Source organism: Macrobrachium rosenbergii, chromosome 28 (genome assembly GCF_040412425.1).
Source record: "Macrobrachium rosenbergii isolate ZJJX-2024 chromosome 28, ASM4041242v1, whole genome shotgun sequence".
Lineage (NCBI taxonomy): Eukaryota > Metazoa > Arthropoda > Malacostraca > Decapoda > Palaemonidae > Macrobrachium > Macrobrachium rosenbergii.
In genome coordinates this window covers 10,110,001-10,127,500 of record NC_089768.1, presented here as the reverse complement: position 1 = coordinate 10,127,500, position 17,500 = coordinate 10,110,001, and the positions used below count along the sequence as shown (strand labels likewise).

General features: G+C 36.0%; 1 protein-coding gene and 1 long non-coding RNA gene across 2 annotated transcripts in view; one reads left to right on the top strand and one right to left on the bottom strand.

Annotated features, from left to right (window-relative positions):
* The window catches only part of LOC136854025 (uncharacterized), a 536,874-nt gene that overhangs the window by 67,594 nt on the left and 451,780 nt on the right, over positions 1–17,500 (bottom strand). Inside the window, exon 2 of the mRNA XM_067130020.1 lies at positions 10,895–10,948. Within this exon, the coding sequence (XP_066986121.1) occupies positions 10,895–10,948 (54 nt within the window). The remainder of the gene's footprint in view (positions 1–10,894; positions 10,949–17,500) is intronic.
* The window catches only part of LOC136854027 (uncharacterized), a 100,515-nt gene that overhangs the window by 6,162 nt on the left and 76,853 nt on the right, over positions 1–17,500 (top strand). The gene's annotated exons all lie outside the window — the stretch shown is intronic.

Below are 17,500 nucleotides of genomic sequence, written 5' to 3'. Positions count from 1 at the left end.
TTAACCATAAATTGAATAAAAACTAACGAGGTCAGAGGGCTGCAATTTGGTATGTTTGATGATTGGAGGGTGGATGATCAACATACCAATTTGCAGACCTGTAGCCTCAGTAGTTTTTAAGATCTGAAGGCGGACAGAAAAAGTGCGGACAGAAAAAGAGCAGACGGACAGGCAAAGTCGGCACAATAGCGTTCTTTTCAGAAAACTAAAAATCTTGGTAATCCAAATTGATGAGGCTGTACTGTATAACGGCCTAGGAAAAGAAACCTTGATAAAATCACAAGAATGATCCTCCTATCATCAAACAGCTATGTAACCTTATGCAAACAAAACTGACATGAAATATAAAAAAAATTAGTCCATTTTAGGTCTGATCCTATCAGGAAAGAGAGGGAAGTAATTTTTAATGATCAAATCTGAATGGTCCTCATAGTTGTAAATATACATGCACATATGCAAACAAGCGAATATTTGGGGCTTTCTTTATCATCTGAATAATGACACCTACTGGAAAGCAAGTTCTTTTTAAACTCCTTCCATCCGAAAATGAAGCTTTCAAAAGGCAGGGAATACGAAAAACCTTTTTTTATGAGTCATAAACAGAACCTTTCCTTCAATAAGGCTCGAAACTTGCATAAAATACGGAATTCGCCTGGAAGCGGGAAGGAGTACAGCGGGCAATTTTTCTCTTTAATGGAATTTAAAACTTTATTTCCAACAGCAGAAGGAAGTTATATACAAATGTACGAAATATTCGGCATACCGAATAAAAAAAATTCAATGAAAAAAGTATTTTTCTCTTTTTTCTCTGGCAGTTAAACGGCATTCTCAGGAATGGAATAAGATTCCCAGTTAAAAATTCCGATGTAATGAAAAATATGGAGGTTTTACAATCTCAAAAAGGCATAAACCAAAACAGTATAAAAATGATTTTCAAATTAGATGTTTGTGTTGCTTCTTGATGGTTTTGAATTTAGAAAGTAACTATCTTAGTTTCCTATATGTACCGGGGGACATTTGTTGTTTTTACAACAAATTTTTGCTGTCCAAATTACTCTAGAATAAATATGATTTTGTATTAAAGCAACTCAAGGTAATGAACCATAGCTTACATCAATTTCACCTGTGAAGTCAAAAAGTCCAGAGAAAGGAAAATAAAAAGGGTGGTATGCAGAGTTGGGAGACAGGGATATTCAGTGATACTGCGGGGGGGATGGGGGGAGGTCAGGCCAGGGCACGGGGCCCTAAGTTAGGTTAGGACGGTAAGGTCTGGTTAGGTCAGGGCACGGCATTGTAGGAAAGGTTAGGATGCCTCAAACCTACTCCTGTCTCCCCGCTCTGCATTCGCTCCAATAAAACTTTTATACGTCGTAATTTTTCTTCCTCAACCGAATCTCCGAAGAGAAATCCGTGAAACCAAATCCAGGTGTGAAGTTGCAATTGCAGGATGCGAGGCAACATCATGACAAATTAGAAAGTACGACTTTTAGCCCGCCTGAGCTTTTTTGCTCCTGCGCCCTTTCATTCACTCAGTGATAAAGTTCCACATATTAGCACTCACTATTGACTCGAGCACCTAATTCATTATCTTCTCACAATGAGGTACAGTACGGAAGACTTTTTAATTCTAAATGCCAATGTCCTCCATCTGACGGCATGCATAATGAGAGAAAAAAAAAAGTAATCTGACAGAAAATCGGGACATGAACTCTATCGCAAGGTTTCGATCACAGATTTCACTGCTGGAAAAGGATGAAATCTATCTTTCTTAAATAGTTTTCTTAATAAACAATATAACGTTTAATTCTTTTTGATTCGTCCACCACGTCCTGTTACTGAGCAGATTTTATTGTAACTATCGTTTATTTGTTTCAATGTTTCTTTCAATATCGAAATATTTAAATGAAAACCCTCGCATGCCCCACGTCTTCATTCGGTTCCAGAACTCAACCCGAGAAATGTGTTTATGAACACCCACATATAAACTAAACATATATCCGTATTTGTTTATGTGAAACAAAGAAATGTATAAGATGCGCACACACTTACATGCATATTCACTGAATTACATACGTATTAACAATGCTAACCCACTCTTTGGTGGTGTGGTGGGTTAGAAACCTCAATCCTCTCACTACCACAGAATCCCAGTTTGGAAGTAAAATTTATGTAATGATTTCATTTCATATTTCAAATCTTCAGTGGAAAATGTATTAAAAACAACGTGAAATACACAATTCAAAAGTTCATTAATGGAATTATTATTAATACAAAGAGTGAATATACCCAGTAGGCTGTATGCATTTAGAAATAACGGAACTAAATATTCACTGGGCAGTTACTATACTAACTCTGCTACAAACTGTGAAACTCTCATGATGTCCTGGTAAATAAACATTCCCATTACACAACAAAATATCTCGTGAGTTATTTGTGACAGCAAGAGCACATTCTATCATCAAGCCAGCTTAATTTAGCAACACGAGCAAAGTCAACATACATATATATATATATATATATATATATATATATATATATATATATATATATATACACATATATATGTATATATACAGTTTATATAATATATATATATATTATATATATAAATATTTTTTTCCCAAGATAAGATTAGCTGTTGGGTTACTCCACTACAGCATTACACTGCATTAACGCCCAGCAACAAGGACGCCACAAACAAAGAGCCAAAACATTAAGCAGTCCACTCACGACAGCCAAAGAGAAAGGTCACGACGAAAACAATGACAGGGCACAAGAGCACCGAAAACGTCATTCTCGCTGACATTGATACCCCCAAAGAGTATATACTATGAGGTCATGACCCTGACAATCTGAAGATGATTAGCAGGACGTACAAAGAAGCTCACGCAGGTAGTGAAACGAACAAAAATGCCTCCAAGACTATAACTCTTTCGAATATACAATTTCCGCTGCTACCAGGATGAAATAACTAACAACTCAGCTATCATTACCTTCTACCAGTAAACGTTACAATGTGCTAATTGCAAATATCTAAAAATAATAAAGCGTACTTTACAAATAATGAAAGAAAACACAAACGAGTACTTTACAAGTATAGAAAACAGAACGTAAAAACACATCACACCCGTACTTTACGAGTATAGAAAACAGAACATAAAAATACCCACACGCGTACTTTACAAGTACAGAAAACAGAACGTAAAATAAATCATTGGAAATTATTAAGTAACTGACAACTGGCTCTTCGAAGGCAGTTTCCTCAACAATGATTAAACCAGATGAAGGCAAATAATATCATTAAGTGAAAAAAAAACTTGAAATAAAACGGTGGAGAGAGAGAGAGAGAGAGAGAGAGAGAGAGAGAGAGAGAGAGAGAGAGAGAGAGGGAATGGGTACTTTCTCTCAGGCCTTTTGTAAGAAATGAAAACTCAGTATGGGACCTCATCGCGTGGGATTAACGAATTCCTTCCCCACTTGCTCCTCAGTGAACAACAAGGAAGGCGAAGAAGGTGGAGGAAGAAGGAGGAGGAAGAAGGTTATGGCGAAAGCGGATTAGCACAGCCCTAAGGGACTGCTACTGCTGATCCTTTACGAATCAATCAACAAAGATAAGGGACAAGTATAGTATTTTTTTTTTTTTTATGAAAATCTATCCAAGGATTGGAAATGGAATACATTTACTAAAATATCAAAGCGCAACATTTAGATGGCAGAGGAGGAGGAGAGTGTCTCCAAACTCAATGGCTTCATTTTCTCCTAAAGGCTTTAGAATTTAGTGATGGATAAACATAAAGTCCTTTACGTTGCGTGGAAGTTAGAGCTAGCAGAAATAGTGCAAACGATAAATAGACCTAAAATATTGTTGGCACTAAAAAACGAAAGGGTTTTGCACAATATGAGAGTATGGAGAAACGCAAAGGATGACGATTTTAAAAAGTAGAGTCAAGGGAAAAACGACTTGCTCCTAATGTTTTTTTTTTTATGAAAATTTCTACCAACTGCTGCAATTTGTGCACAGTCATTTTAAAATGCTAATTTTGAATCTGACTCGTTTCCATGAGAAGTAAAGAAAATGAAGTTTTCTCCGAGATTTTTAGTGAGAAAGAACACCATGATAAACAGATGCACTGGCCAGTTACATTAAGCTGAAAATCTGATATTCTGAAGCTTGATACGTGATGATCCTGACTATGCCTCAATATCAGAGATGTGGAAAGCATGATGACTACATTTCCTCTATCATAAAATTTACAAAAATGCATACTTACAAAGTGTATGATAAGGTACTTTAATAAAAAAAAATCTAAAAACTCGTTCTTGAATCGCCTATAGTGAAACCAACAGACCCATAACAATAGTTCCAAAAACTTATATTTTCATAACTTCTGTACCAAGACGGGAACAAGCTCCTTTTTACCAACTGAAATATAATAATAATAATAATAATAATAATAATAATAATAATAATAATAATAATAATAATAATAATAATAATAATATCTTTCCTTCGGCTCAGGGCCATATACATGGGATACAATACACGCAATCTAGATACACGAGATAAAATTATAAAAATGATAATTGGCAATAACCACAGTTGCTGAGGTGGTGGCAAAAATAGTAAATTACAATAATGGTAATGACAGTACTAATATTGAGAATAGTAGTAAAAATATTAAAATTGATAACAATTAGAAACAGATTACATACAACTGAATTCCAGTTAGGGACCTTAGGTGGTTACAGAAGTCAGGTCCAGAAAACTAAATACGAAAATTGAAAATAGCAAAACTCTATAATGATAATCACAGTAATAATAATAAAAAAGAAAATACTAATAACAAAAAACCTATAATAATAATAATAATAATAATAATAATAATAATAATAATAATAATAATAATAATAATAATGACAGAATTTGCAGGTGATACTTCACAATAGCAAAAATAGAGATTAGATCATTCTTATGCTAATGTCTAAATGATGCCTCATCAAAAAGGTAATATATTCCACTGATGAGTTGCTTCTCTAGGTAGTAAATCTGGTATAAAATCTGAAAACCAGAGGTAATCTGCCAACAAGAACATTTGAGAGGGTGTCTTTTCTGTCTGAGAAGCTTACCAAATAACGCAAAAAGGCAGTCTCTGTCAACAATTTTTTTTTCCATTTTTTATATTTGCCTTTATAATATTCTAATTCAACCGAGGACAGTGTTGAAGCTTGCGATAAAGCAAAAGAAAGTTTTCTGTCAATTCAGTCCAGTTACTTTTCGTTTTTATCTACCTTTTCATACGGAAATTCCGATACTGCTACGCAGTTACTTTATATAAACAGGTAAAAAAATGCGCCGAAGTTTCTTCGGCACAATCGAGAAAATGCGCCGAAGTTTCTTCGGCACAATCGAGTTTTCTGTACAGCCGCTACAGCGTATAATCAAGGCCACCGAAAACAGATCTATCTTTCGGTGTTCTCGGTGTAATGCTGTATGAGCCGTGGCCCATGGGGCCATGAAACTTTAACCACGGCTCGGTGGTGGCTACCCTATATCGTTACCAGAAGCACGATTATGGTTAACTTGAACCTTAAATAAAATAAAAACTACTGAGGCTACAGGGCTGCAATTTGGTGTGTCTGATGATCGGAGGGTGGGTGATCAACATACCAACTTGCAACCCTCTAGCCTCAGTAGATTTTAAGATCTGAGGGCGGACAGAAAAAGTGCGGACAGAATAAAGTGAGGAAGGGCAGACAAGGCCGGCACAATAGTTTTCTTTTACAGAAAACAAATTATGACAGCACTGAGTGTATGTCAGTCACGACGGAGCGCAATCTCGATCCAACTGAATCGAGACAAACATTTTTTTCCTTCCTGGATAACCTTTACGCACTTGATGTAGTTACTCGTACATGCAGTTATTCCTATTGCTGGTGTCTCCCCACACTCACGTGGGAATATATGGATGCCGTCAGTTTCTTACATCTTCATTCAATAAGTGTATCTATTAATTCTTCTTTTTATTCAGTCTTATCAGGGCTTGTTGTTAAAGACATTTGGTTCTCCATCTTGTTAGTCACTGCACTGAAGAAAAATTCAGCAGCTTCAGTGATACATGGGATAAATGTAGCCACATAAGCACATGCTGTATATTATAGGACTGCGTAGTCGGTTTTTGTTTAATACATCTTATTCATATACATGCGTGTACGTCCATGTGCGTATGATTTTACACGTGAGTATACATTCTTAACGTACGTAAATTGGTCTTTTAAGGATGTCTTATTCTGTTACTTTCTTTTGCTACTTCTACCTGAACACCAACGCCCGCCTCACAAGGTCTTTTAAGGATGTCTTATTCTGTTACTTTCTTTTGCTACTTCTACCTGAACACCAACGCCCGCCTCACAAGGTCTTTTAAGGATGTCTTATTCTGTTACTTTCTTTTGTTACTTCTACCTGAACACCAACGCCCGCCTCACAAATACACACATAAAGCTAAATACAAACATGCACACATGCCTTTGTACATGTGGTATGACAACATCTACGATATAATAACTTTTAAAAGCATTATGACTCGATTGCTCCACAAAGTAACCAGTTACCTAAAATTGCAATGTTTTTTTTAAATGCAATACAGTAACATGGAAATTTAGAGTTGGGTTTCATTATAAAAGGAAGGCGCAACAATTTGATAAATCGCTTAAAATTTGTAAAGCTTGAGGAGGAAATAAAGCTCACAGCGTAATCAGGCTTTCCAAAGTAAGCAATGATGATCTAATAAAGTACAACAGTTATAATGGGCGATCTTTTTTGTTATCTTTAGATAACAAGGGTAAAATTTCCCTGAAAAATATATATCGCCTTGACAATCTATGGTGTCTTCTAAAACAAAAAGTCAAAAGAAAAGAAATAAAAAAGCCGAAATATTCTGAAAAACAGGCGAAACTCCTGAGGAAAACAAGGAATGCAATTAACATCAAGGCGAGAAAATCGCGGAATATACATAATACTGAATTCCCTGGCAAACAGAAATGAGATCGGGAATAAGCACAGATATTGTAATAGCAAATGACCACAGGGTCTCGCTGATACAAAATATTCAGCATAAAACAAATGGAATATAGAGATTAGGCCAAAGGCCAAGCGCTGGAACCTATGAGGTCATTCAGCGCTGAAAGGAAAACTGAGAGTAAAAGGTTACAAAGGTGTAACAGGAGGAAAACCTTGCAGCTGCACTATGAAATAATAGGAGAGGATGGATAGCAAGATGGAAGAAAGATAATATGAACTGAGGCACAGTAAGAGGAATGGAAGGGGGTTGCAGCTAGGGGTCGAAGGGACGGTGACGTAGACATACGCACCTTAATCCAAGTGACATGGGTTAGAAAACAAAATTTGGCCAAACGAATGTCTACACATTTACGAAGATAATAGTATAGTCAACATGGACAGTTTCTATAAATCTGACGCTTCCAATTCTCAAGAATGTAAAAAAAAAAAAAAAAAAAAAAAAAAAAAAAAAAAAAAAAAAAAAAAGGAAGATGGGCATATAAACAGGCTGATTAATATTAACTACAACAACAGAAGAAGGTTTATAACAACAGCCTGTGTTTTGGTTCCATATTCAAGAAAACTGGAAAGAAGATCATTAGTGCTATTACCAAGAATGCTGCAATTTCATAAAATATTACCAAGAGCGCTGCAATTTTATAAAATGTGTCTTCTTATGCATTAGAGTTTCAGTACAGGTAATTTTCAGTTTACAGGCATACAGTACACTATCATGGCTCTCAGACGAATTCATGATCTTGCATGAAAAAATGCATTGATATGATTATTTTTTAAAATCTAAACTTACCAATTACTTGTCATCTAGACTTCTTCCCTCTCCCTGGGCCCAAGGATCCAATCCATAGGCATTTTGTCTAACTCTCTTCTGCTGCTTTCCTCACAGGCTGAAAATTTGTACTGACACAAGTTCATCTTTAGCACTAATTTTTACCGTAGAGGCGAACACAATTGGAAACTACCAACCTTGGTTACTCAAGGATGAAGGAAGCAAGAAAAATAATGATAAAAGAAGAAGAAAAGGGATTTACCTAAAAAAGGAAGAGATACAAGGCAGGAAGACTGAAAAGTCCAAGTAAGTCAAGAGAAGGAAATTGAAGAAAATTTCAAAACACGGCAGAAGGAAAGAAAATCATAGAAGCATGTAATGCGAGGATTACAAGTGTGGGAAGGGGTGGCTTACTTACAGAAAAGAGACAAGTAAGCCACCTTGCAGGAGAGAAAAGTGAACAGAGAATATATGTAAACAAGGTCACTGACTAAAATAATGATATAAGCAAGGTCACTGACTAAAATAACTCAATTAATCTTACTGAGAAAGAAGACAAAAGAGAACTCTCCCTATATATTAGGGAAATATTGCAAACTTGTGTGGGATACAAACAAAATTTTCAACACTTTAAAAGAACAACTAATTAAAAAAAAAAGCAAATAAGAATGTGAATTAAGTCTGAGATAACCTGATCACACAGAAGGTTGATGGAAGCAAGAGGTTCAATTAGATTTCAATCAAACTGGTCCAAAGAATCGGGTGGGAGAGGAAACAGAAAAATAAGGAGAAACTTTCTCGGAGGGCACTGAGATTAACTAAGTTACAGGATCCTCATTTACATATGCTCCCAAGATCGGGGCTGAGAGATGAAGAAAGCGCAATTACAGACTGGGCGAATTGGGGCGGAAGGCTGGAAGGCAAGTGTAAAAGAAATGAGGGCAGTATAATCGGCAAAAAAAAAAAAAAAAAAGATCAAATGGAGAGGTAGTCTGGAGAAAATGTATGATAAAGAGGAAACGAACAGATCACAGAATAGAACTGGGAGGGGGAGATGTTGTACCATCAGCACAACAGATCCGTAAGTTATATGAAAAGCTAACAAGGCAAGAGGTAATTAGCTATTAGATGGATCTTTTTTTTATAAATAGCCTCTGCAGTTCCGCTGTTAAGAAGTTCAATGATCAGTTACGTAGAAAAGGTTCCACGTGGATCACGCCTTAAAGAAGCCATACGGATAACCCGAAAGAGGAGAGTTAAACTGAAGATATTTTTGAGAGGGAGAAACGAATACAGCTGTGAATACCGATTCAAATGATAGCAAAAGTTCAAGAAATTTAACAGTGTTGTATAGCGCGCTTGCACGAGAAAGAGTATGCGCAAGTTTTACAGGTTATCTGGAACTTTATTGGTAAAAGATTGAAATTTTCGTTAGGAGTATACTGAATCAGGATAAGGATATCTTGATATCAAGTGTAAAAGTCTTCTTTCCAAGTAAAGAAGAAAAGCAACGCAGTGAGTAGCAGCTGAATGAGAAGCTAAGTATGAATGACGAGCCAGCTCCCTCAAACTGGCAGCTAAAGTGCAGGCGTGGTCAACCAAGGTTAAAAAGAAGGACAATTTTATTATATAGGAAAAAGATGTCCAAGCAAGCGCCAGAGCAATGGAAACTCGTGGACAAGTGCTAATATTTCAGCCTGTCAAGAATGTGCTGTCTGGAAGGAATTCACTGACCGAGTCAAAGGTAGAAGCCACAGAATAGTGTTCTAACCCGACAAGAAGGTATTTTGTACCCTAAACTATTAGAGAAAAATAATTTTATGAGTACTGAATACAGGGTAATAATCAGGAACAGAGATGGTTGTTGGACAACTTGTTCGATAATAATAGTGAAAATAGGCGATGAAAGCTCATCAATTTCAGTTGAAAGGATGCAGATGTCTGGCCTATGTTGGAGTTTCCATGAGACTTTTATCTCGGCAAATGTGTGTGAAAAGATAGCAAAGCCTCATGGCAAAAACTTGTTGAAGAAATAACTTCTCCGGTAGTATGAATAATAATAAAAGCACAGAAAAGTTGAAGAATTTGTACCTTCACTGAAGAGCACAGGAGATTCAAAACTCGCGAGTTCAGCTGTACGTGTGCACTGATGTCAGTATGCATAAAAATCCCTTTGAAACGAAAACATGAATACGGTTGCGGTGATATCCGAAAAATCAACAGTTTCAGGAAGGAGCAGATTTGGTGGGGGGGAGGGGGTACCATGGGCTAAATGAGTCATGGGCGGAACATAATGTTTTATATATGAATATATATATATATATATATATATATATATATATATATATATATATATATATATATATATATATATATATATATATATATATAAATTAACAAACATTAAACTACAAATGTCGTTTAATATCCAATTCACTCTACCTCGGGAATAACATACACCGAGGGGGACATAACATGTGTATGTGACAAAAATTCAAATAGACACACACACACACACACACACACACACACACACACACACACATATATATATATATATATATATATATATATATATATATATATATATATAGTTCATTTGTGTAATGATATGCGAAAAAATTTTATGTAACTATGTACAGTACATCTACCTACACGCGTCATCGCTCAAGATGAATATTGAATAATGCATCACTGGCCAAACTGCTTGATCCGAAACTAACTAGAAACACTTGTTTACGTCCACACCACAGAAGCGTCAAACTTACGGCGAATTTCGCTGATAACAACTAAAATTTAATCTTTCTTAACAGCTGTAAATTAGCAGAAAAAATCAGCCTGCATTACCAATGCTGAACGTAACTCTTCCGCAGCATTTGCTTTATTAGCCAACAACGGATATTCCTCTTCTCTCTCTCTCTCTCTCTCTCTCTCTCTCTCTCTCTCTCTCTCTCTCTCTCTCATAAACCGCGCTAGGTATAATTTGCTTCCATTTGTTTTGTAAAATAATTATAAAAATAAATAACTCAATAAATGCGTAAATGTATTACCTTTCATGTCAACAGCCCCGGGGCAGCTCGATACAAGCGTCATGGCAAACGAACCTGCAATGAAAAATAGAGAAATAATTTAACAACGGTTATTCATATTCCGCAAAAGATTGAAATATATTTCTCAAAACACACCGTTTCCACACGCTCTTCCTACGTCGATAACATTTTAAAAAACAATTGATTTAACAATCAACGAGCAAAATAAATACAAAGAGTCAAGCAATCAACTATGTGCGATGTATATGAAATCCAAAGCACGCAAGACATCCGTGCATTCACGCTGCATCTGGAGAACTGAGGACTTCGGCAACAACATATAAGATAAAATGGCCCAGAAGGGTACTTTTACCTCATCCTTCGGTTCGTTTCATACAAAATTAATTTTGACCCTGCTGACCTAAGCAATGCATTATGTATTTCGTGGTTAGTTGACTATACTGGGTTGTAGACAATTCGATCTCTGGGCCATCCCTTATAAGTGGGGGTAGAAAAAGAGGATGGTGTATATATGTATGTATGTATATATATATATATATATATATATATATATATATATATATATATATATATATATATATATATATATATATATATATATATATATATATAATGAATATCAATTCAATTACTTTCTGTGAATGCAGGTGATCCCTAATCCATTTATTTTCAAGTGAATTTGATCACAATTTCAAGTGCTTTGAGTCCTATATATTATCATTCATGTCTGGAACTCATACTGTACACTAATATGGAGATCTGCGTGGGTCTAACATCCTCATCCCAAAATATTAGTTGAGAAGCAGAAGGGTAACTCCTGATACCGACAGCTCTGTTAGAGAAAGGCGTATACGTTAAGTACTTGCAAATACACATAAGTATGTATAAGTATTAAGCCACAAATACCGCCGGCCTGTATTCGAATCATGGCTGGATCAGAAACAACGATAGACATCGTATATAAAAAAGTCACGCGTGCATATATGAAAAAAGTTCACAAACGCACACACACACATATATAATATATATATATGTATGTGTGTATATATATACATACATATATATATATATTATATATATACGCACACACTCATATACATATGCCTGTTTATATTTATGCACATGAAACCCTGAACAAGGGTTCCTCTCCCGTGCAAAATTTTTACAAACGCATTCGAAAGTAGTATTCATTACGCTCCGTACTTCTATTGCAAACTGAGAAGGACAAGTATATTTCGCTTTAAAGGAGAAGAAGGCATCTTTCTAAGGTTTCGCTTGAATGCCATTCGCGGTAGGCGTTTTCATCATCTCTGCAAACATTTCACGCGCATGTTGCTAAAATGTTTGCCCCTTTATTCTATAAAGTCAAGTTGCGAGGAATTAATTCGTACTCTTTCGTTTTCAGATTAAATATAATTTCTTATTTTCCCCCTTTCTTGTCTATCAGAGGAGCCAGTATTTATTCTGCCGTTTCCCAACAGCATCATGTAACTCTGTAGTGGTGAATTTTTTTTTTTTATTTTTCAATTGATGATTAGGTAAAATACACTTTTGAATGAAATAACACAAATTTAATGCCATTCAAATTCTAATATTCAGATATAGCTTTAAGAGAGAGAGAGAGAGAGAGAGAGAGAGAGAGAGAGTTAAGCGTGCAACGCATTAAATGTTATCGCTAAAAAATAACACACTGGCTTCAACTCCTAATATTTAGACATAGCCTATGAGAGAGAGAGAGAGAGAGAGAGAGAGAGAGAGAGAGAGAGAGAGAGAGAGAGAGAGAGAGAGGGTTAAGTGGACAATGCATTAAATGTTATTATCGCTAGAAAAGAGCACACTGGCTTCATAAAATAGTAATTACTCTGTTCAATTAGCAACTGCAGAATAAAGGGATATAACCAGGACAAAATCGCACTTTCATCAGTACAGGTCTGTCTGCATTGGATGGAACTACTGAAATATAGACAATTTATGTTGCTCTGTCCAGTAAATAACAAAGTGTATCACATAACCATACGCCACCTAATATCTTGCGAGCTCTTGCATAAACAGCGTTAGGCGGCCTATGACCGTCACCGTTCTAAAGACCGTCCCATTTCCGCAGTATTTTGGACAAAAGCAACTTAGCTTTTCTAACACTAACTGAATGACATCGTTATGAATCGTTATAAGAATAGCCATATACATGAAAATGATTCAATATTAAAAAAAAAAATGGATTTTCTTTACTGTTTCCTTTTACTATTTTTGTGAGAGCCGACGGGCGAGCAACGCAATACCCTCAATGAAGCTGGAACTTTGAAAAATACAGGTGAAGGTGACTGTACGGTAGTACAGTCACCTTCACCTGTACGGTATGTGGAAGAACAGAGGAGGACGAAGAGTACCGACAGACTTATTTGTTAACAATTCAGGAACTGGATTACAAGTCGCCAAACCGAACAAAGAGGATCTACAGAAGAGGCGAGGATAAGTAAATTGATCATACCCATTTCCTTTGCCCCATACCTGCCCAGAGGGGACACAAAAGGCGAAGAAAATAAATAAAGATCAATAATTCCAAACAAGGACGGTTACGGCTAATGTAGAGGTAGAGTCAAGTGGGGTGGGGAGAAGCTTCGGGACACTGTTATTTTTTATCTGCTGAAGCGAATTTACAACGTTGCTCTCTGTGCATGACACGTTGAAAGCACCCAAGAAACTTAAAAGGATTGATTTAAGTGTAAATGATTGATCGAATCATTAAAATGACTAAGGCGAAATGACGAATAATGCTAACATGAAACAGACATAAGAGTAGAGAAGAGGTTCAGTCTTGGAGACACCGAACTCGAATAAATTATAAACCACCCATTCAGATATGCTCTTAGGATTGCTGACGAAAGGTGAAAGACGAGTAAAAGGTGGAAGCTTGAGGTACAAAGTAAGAATACATATGAGGGGCTGAATAATTTTCAAATGCAGGTATAAGAAAAAGGGTACAAGAAGAAGACAGCCACTGATAAAGAGCAAAAGAGTGAAAGATATTAAAAGCCCGATAACACCACTAGAAATGAGGTGGAGACAAGACGTGTTGTTAAAAACAGATACCAGGGATTTGACTGCAATGCTATGAATGAATTTCAGGAAAGATTCAGAGATCTTAATAGGAAGTTTGGCTAATACATAATTATATCAAAATGTTATTAGCCTTAGGGAAACCAACAATAACGACAAAAAATATTTTGAGAAAAAATGCTATTTATAAGGTTAAAAGAAATATTATTTGTATGGTACAGATGTGCAAAGGGAGCATGCATTGGTAGCTGTGCATAACGCGGTAGCAATGTCAGACACAGAGAAAATTCTAAAATTCGAAGAAAATTCAAACAAGCTCTATAAGTACATTTATACAGGAGTCCCTGATAGTAATGAAATGTACTGTACATCAGTACAAAGCGTATCTGACTGGTGTAAGCAATGACCAATAATGAGCATTTTTTGCGAAGTACTGGGGGCTTGCGAACTTCGGTAGTAAATAAGTGTTACAAAATGCTGAAAGAGTCTGAAACGATATAAAGAATGAAGAATTGTGGGATAAGATTTCTGGAAGAAGAATGGATTAGCTGTGTTTAAGGGGTAAAGGAACATCACCTAAAAGTGATGTGAATTCTCTTGGTGCTATCATAGTTCGGTTGTAACTCCTGCTACCCAAGACAGTAAAGGAAGGCTTGCGACCTCATTCAAATTAACCTCTAAGTCCTAAAAGCAAAGGTCATCCAAAACGAAGGCGTGGCGGTTAAAACTAAAATATCTTAGCTCCCTCTTCGTATCATATGTTTTTTTTAATTCAAGAAAGAAGCATTCTAAATCGAGAGCGTAACGGCATTATGCTTGGTATGTGATAATTACCTTCAACACCTACTGTTTTTTTTTTTTTTTTTTTTTTTGCCTCACGCAGAGCCGAGGTCTCGAAGGGTCATTCTAGGTCGGTGAGGGCAGTTGCACTGTTTTCAGAGTTCCAAACAACGCCTCGCTCTAGTGGAGTAAGATGGCTGACTCATAAGGATGGCTGACTTATGAGGATAAAAATAAAAAATGTCATAGACTTTTAGGTAAGCTTAACACTGATTATGTAAGCCTCTCCACTTAGCAGTAGGTGTATACACTTTTTGCAGCTGAGTATTCTGAGCTGTCTACAATCTACCACTCTCCCAACAATGAAACTCATTAACAGCTTTGAAGTTGGCAACATTAATAATGAGATCTCACGTGTACTGCCTTTCTGCATTTATTCATCCGTTTAATTACCCGATACTGCAATGTATTCAAAGTACTGTTGTCACGCTATTGTGAATGTTATGTTCAATTATCTTTTACCGTAGGATCAGCATATTTCCAGCGAATCTCATTTATCGTTATGTAATAATTTATGCGTCGCGCTGGCACATCAGACGTCGTTGTTATCTGTTAGCCAAAACATCTGGAGTATTCGTGTATTCGTGTGACTCATGTTTTTGCCAGTTCTGAAATTGGTGGTTATGTCAGGGGCGTTCTTTGTCCTTAGTTTAAACCTGCATTCCTCACACGTTCTATAACAGTGTTTATGTTTTTCCGCAGTTTACGCCGCGTGAATCAGCGCGTCTCGCTGCTACTTTGCATTCTATCTAATTCCAGATTTCAAAGAGCATGAAAGTCCAAATATATTCCTGATGAATTCAGGAAAACTTTGCAGCTTTTATTAATCAATGTAAGACGTAATATAAGATTACTTTCATGAAACGACGGAAACCTGGTTCACAATAAACTCACATGAAACTAAAAGGCCTTTACGATAATGAAAAAATAGTTATGTATATGCCTATACATAAAAATTTCTTATAAAAGAAAATTAAATTTAAAATTTGGTTTCAATAAAAATTAACCGATCTGTCCTCCACGCGTCAAATCGCCATGATAACAAATTTTGAAATAATGATTTCAATTCTAATAAAGATGGGAATTCGGTTTGACCTTCCTGAACCAATCCTCCTCTTTAACAATGGTTTGCGCATACGTTTTTCTAGACTCTCTTTTATCCACCTTGTTTTCATGTACATCCAATCAGAACAGTTATTTCCTGCTACCGTGGACGGACTAAAACACACACACACACACACACACACACACACACACACACACACACACACACACACACATATATATATATATATATATATATATATATATATATATATATATATATATATATAAAATATATATACAGTATATATATACAGAGAGAGGGAGAGACAGAGAGATACCAAAATAAGCCACTTCCTTTAATAAGAAGTGACTTCACATAGCAAAACAGCATTTCTTGCAATGCTCTTTCTTACAGTGAGAAATGAATGAATGATTAAAACAATCTAGGCTCCACTGCTCTGCTTTAGTATCTGTGAACATATAAGACGGCTGTGTATAAGGGCAAAAGCAAGCCATGTAAATCAGCCTGAGACACAAACTCTTGCATGTTAAACATTTAAAAAGTGGGTATGGTATTTTATAAGGATACCGTAAGACTCCAGCAATTAACTAAAAAGACAGTTTTTTGAGTCAAGTTCCGCATGAACAACAGTCAAAAATAGTTAACGGGATCTACCTAAAACACTTAAGTTGTTGTTATTCTTAAATGTATCATAAAAATAAAAAAAAAGAAGGGGAAAAGTCAGCAAAAAGGTATATTTTACAGGTGCAAAACTGGCATAGATATCTAGTACGCGTTCCTTTCCGATGTTAATATTTATGGCTAATTTTCCAAACTCCACACAAACTTATTTTTCTTAATGATATATCAAGCCCTCCTTTCATAGCAACACGTTTACTTGTTTCACAGCAAAAGAGATGCCTATGACTTTCTCATGTCCAGGTCATTACTTCATAAGATGCCTACGCCCTAAAGAGAAAATATATATTTCCTTTCACGTAGAATGTTAATCTTAAGCGAAGAAAAATGTTCATACATGAATCATGATAATGACTCATAAGGCAAAAAGTTTATTCTTCTCATAACCTTTAAATGAAGAGCAAAGGCTTATTACCTCGTCATACCATTTGTGGAAGTCAGTGGGTGTGGCCCTAAGCGAGAATATAAGTTCTCCATAAATTGAATAATTATTTTTTCTTTGATCTATTAACATAACTGCCAGTAATATCACTTCACTTACAAGAAAAATAAGTAGATTATGTGATACTCATTGGGAATAACATCATCTATACTACACTTAGCTACCAATGTTGCTTTGATAAACATTCGTAGTTATTCATTCTGTTTACATACTGTATCTGAAGAACCCTTTAAAATTTGCTTTGCAAGATTTCAATGTAAAGAGAGTCTTTGACAGACAGTCATCGAAGCGACTGTTAAGTGGTTGCCTAAACATCAGTGCCCAAATGAGAGCCAATGGTTTAGGAGACTAATGCGCCTGGTCCACAACCACAGGAGAACATAGTGAATAACCGTATAGTCCTTGAGGAAGGAATTGTTTGCCACAAGGCAGATGGAACCTTTAACTTGAGCCAAACAGTGATTACTTGAGTGTCACTGTATAATCAAAAGGATACAAAGAATAGCATGCTTACCATTCT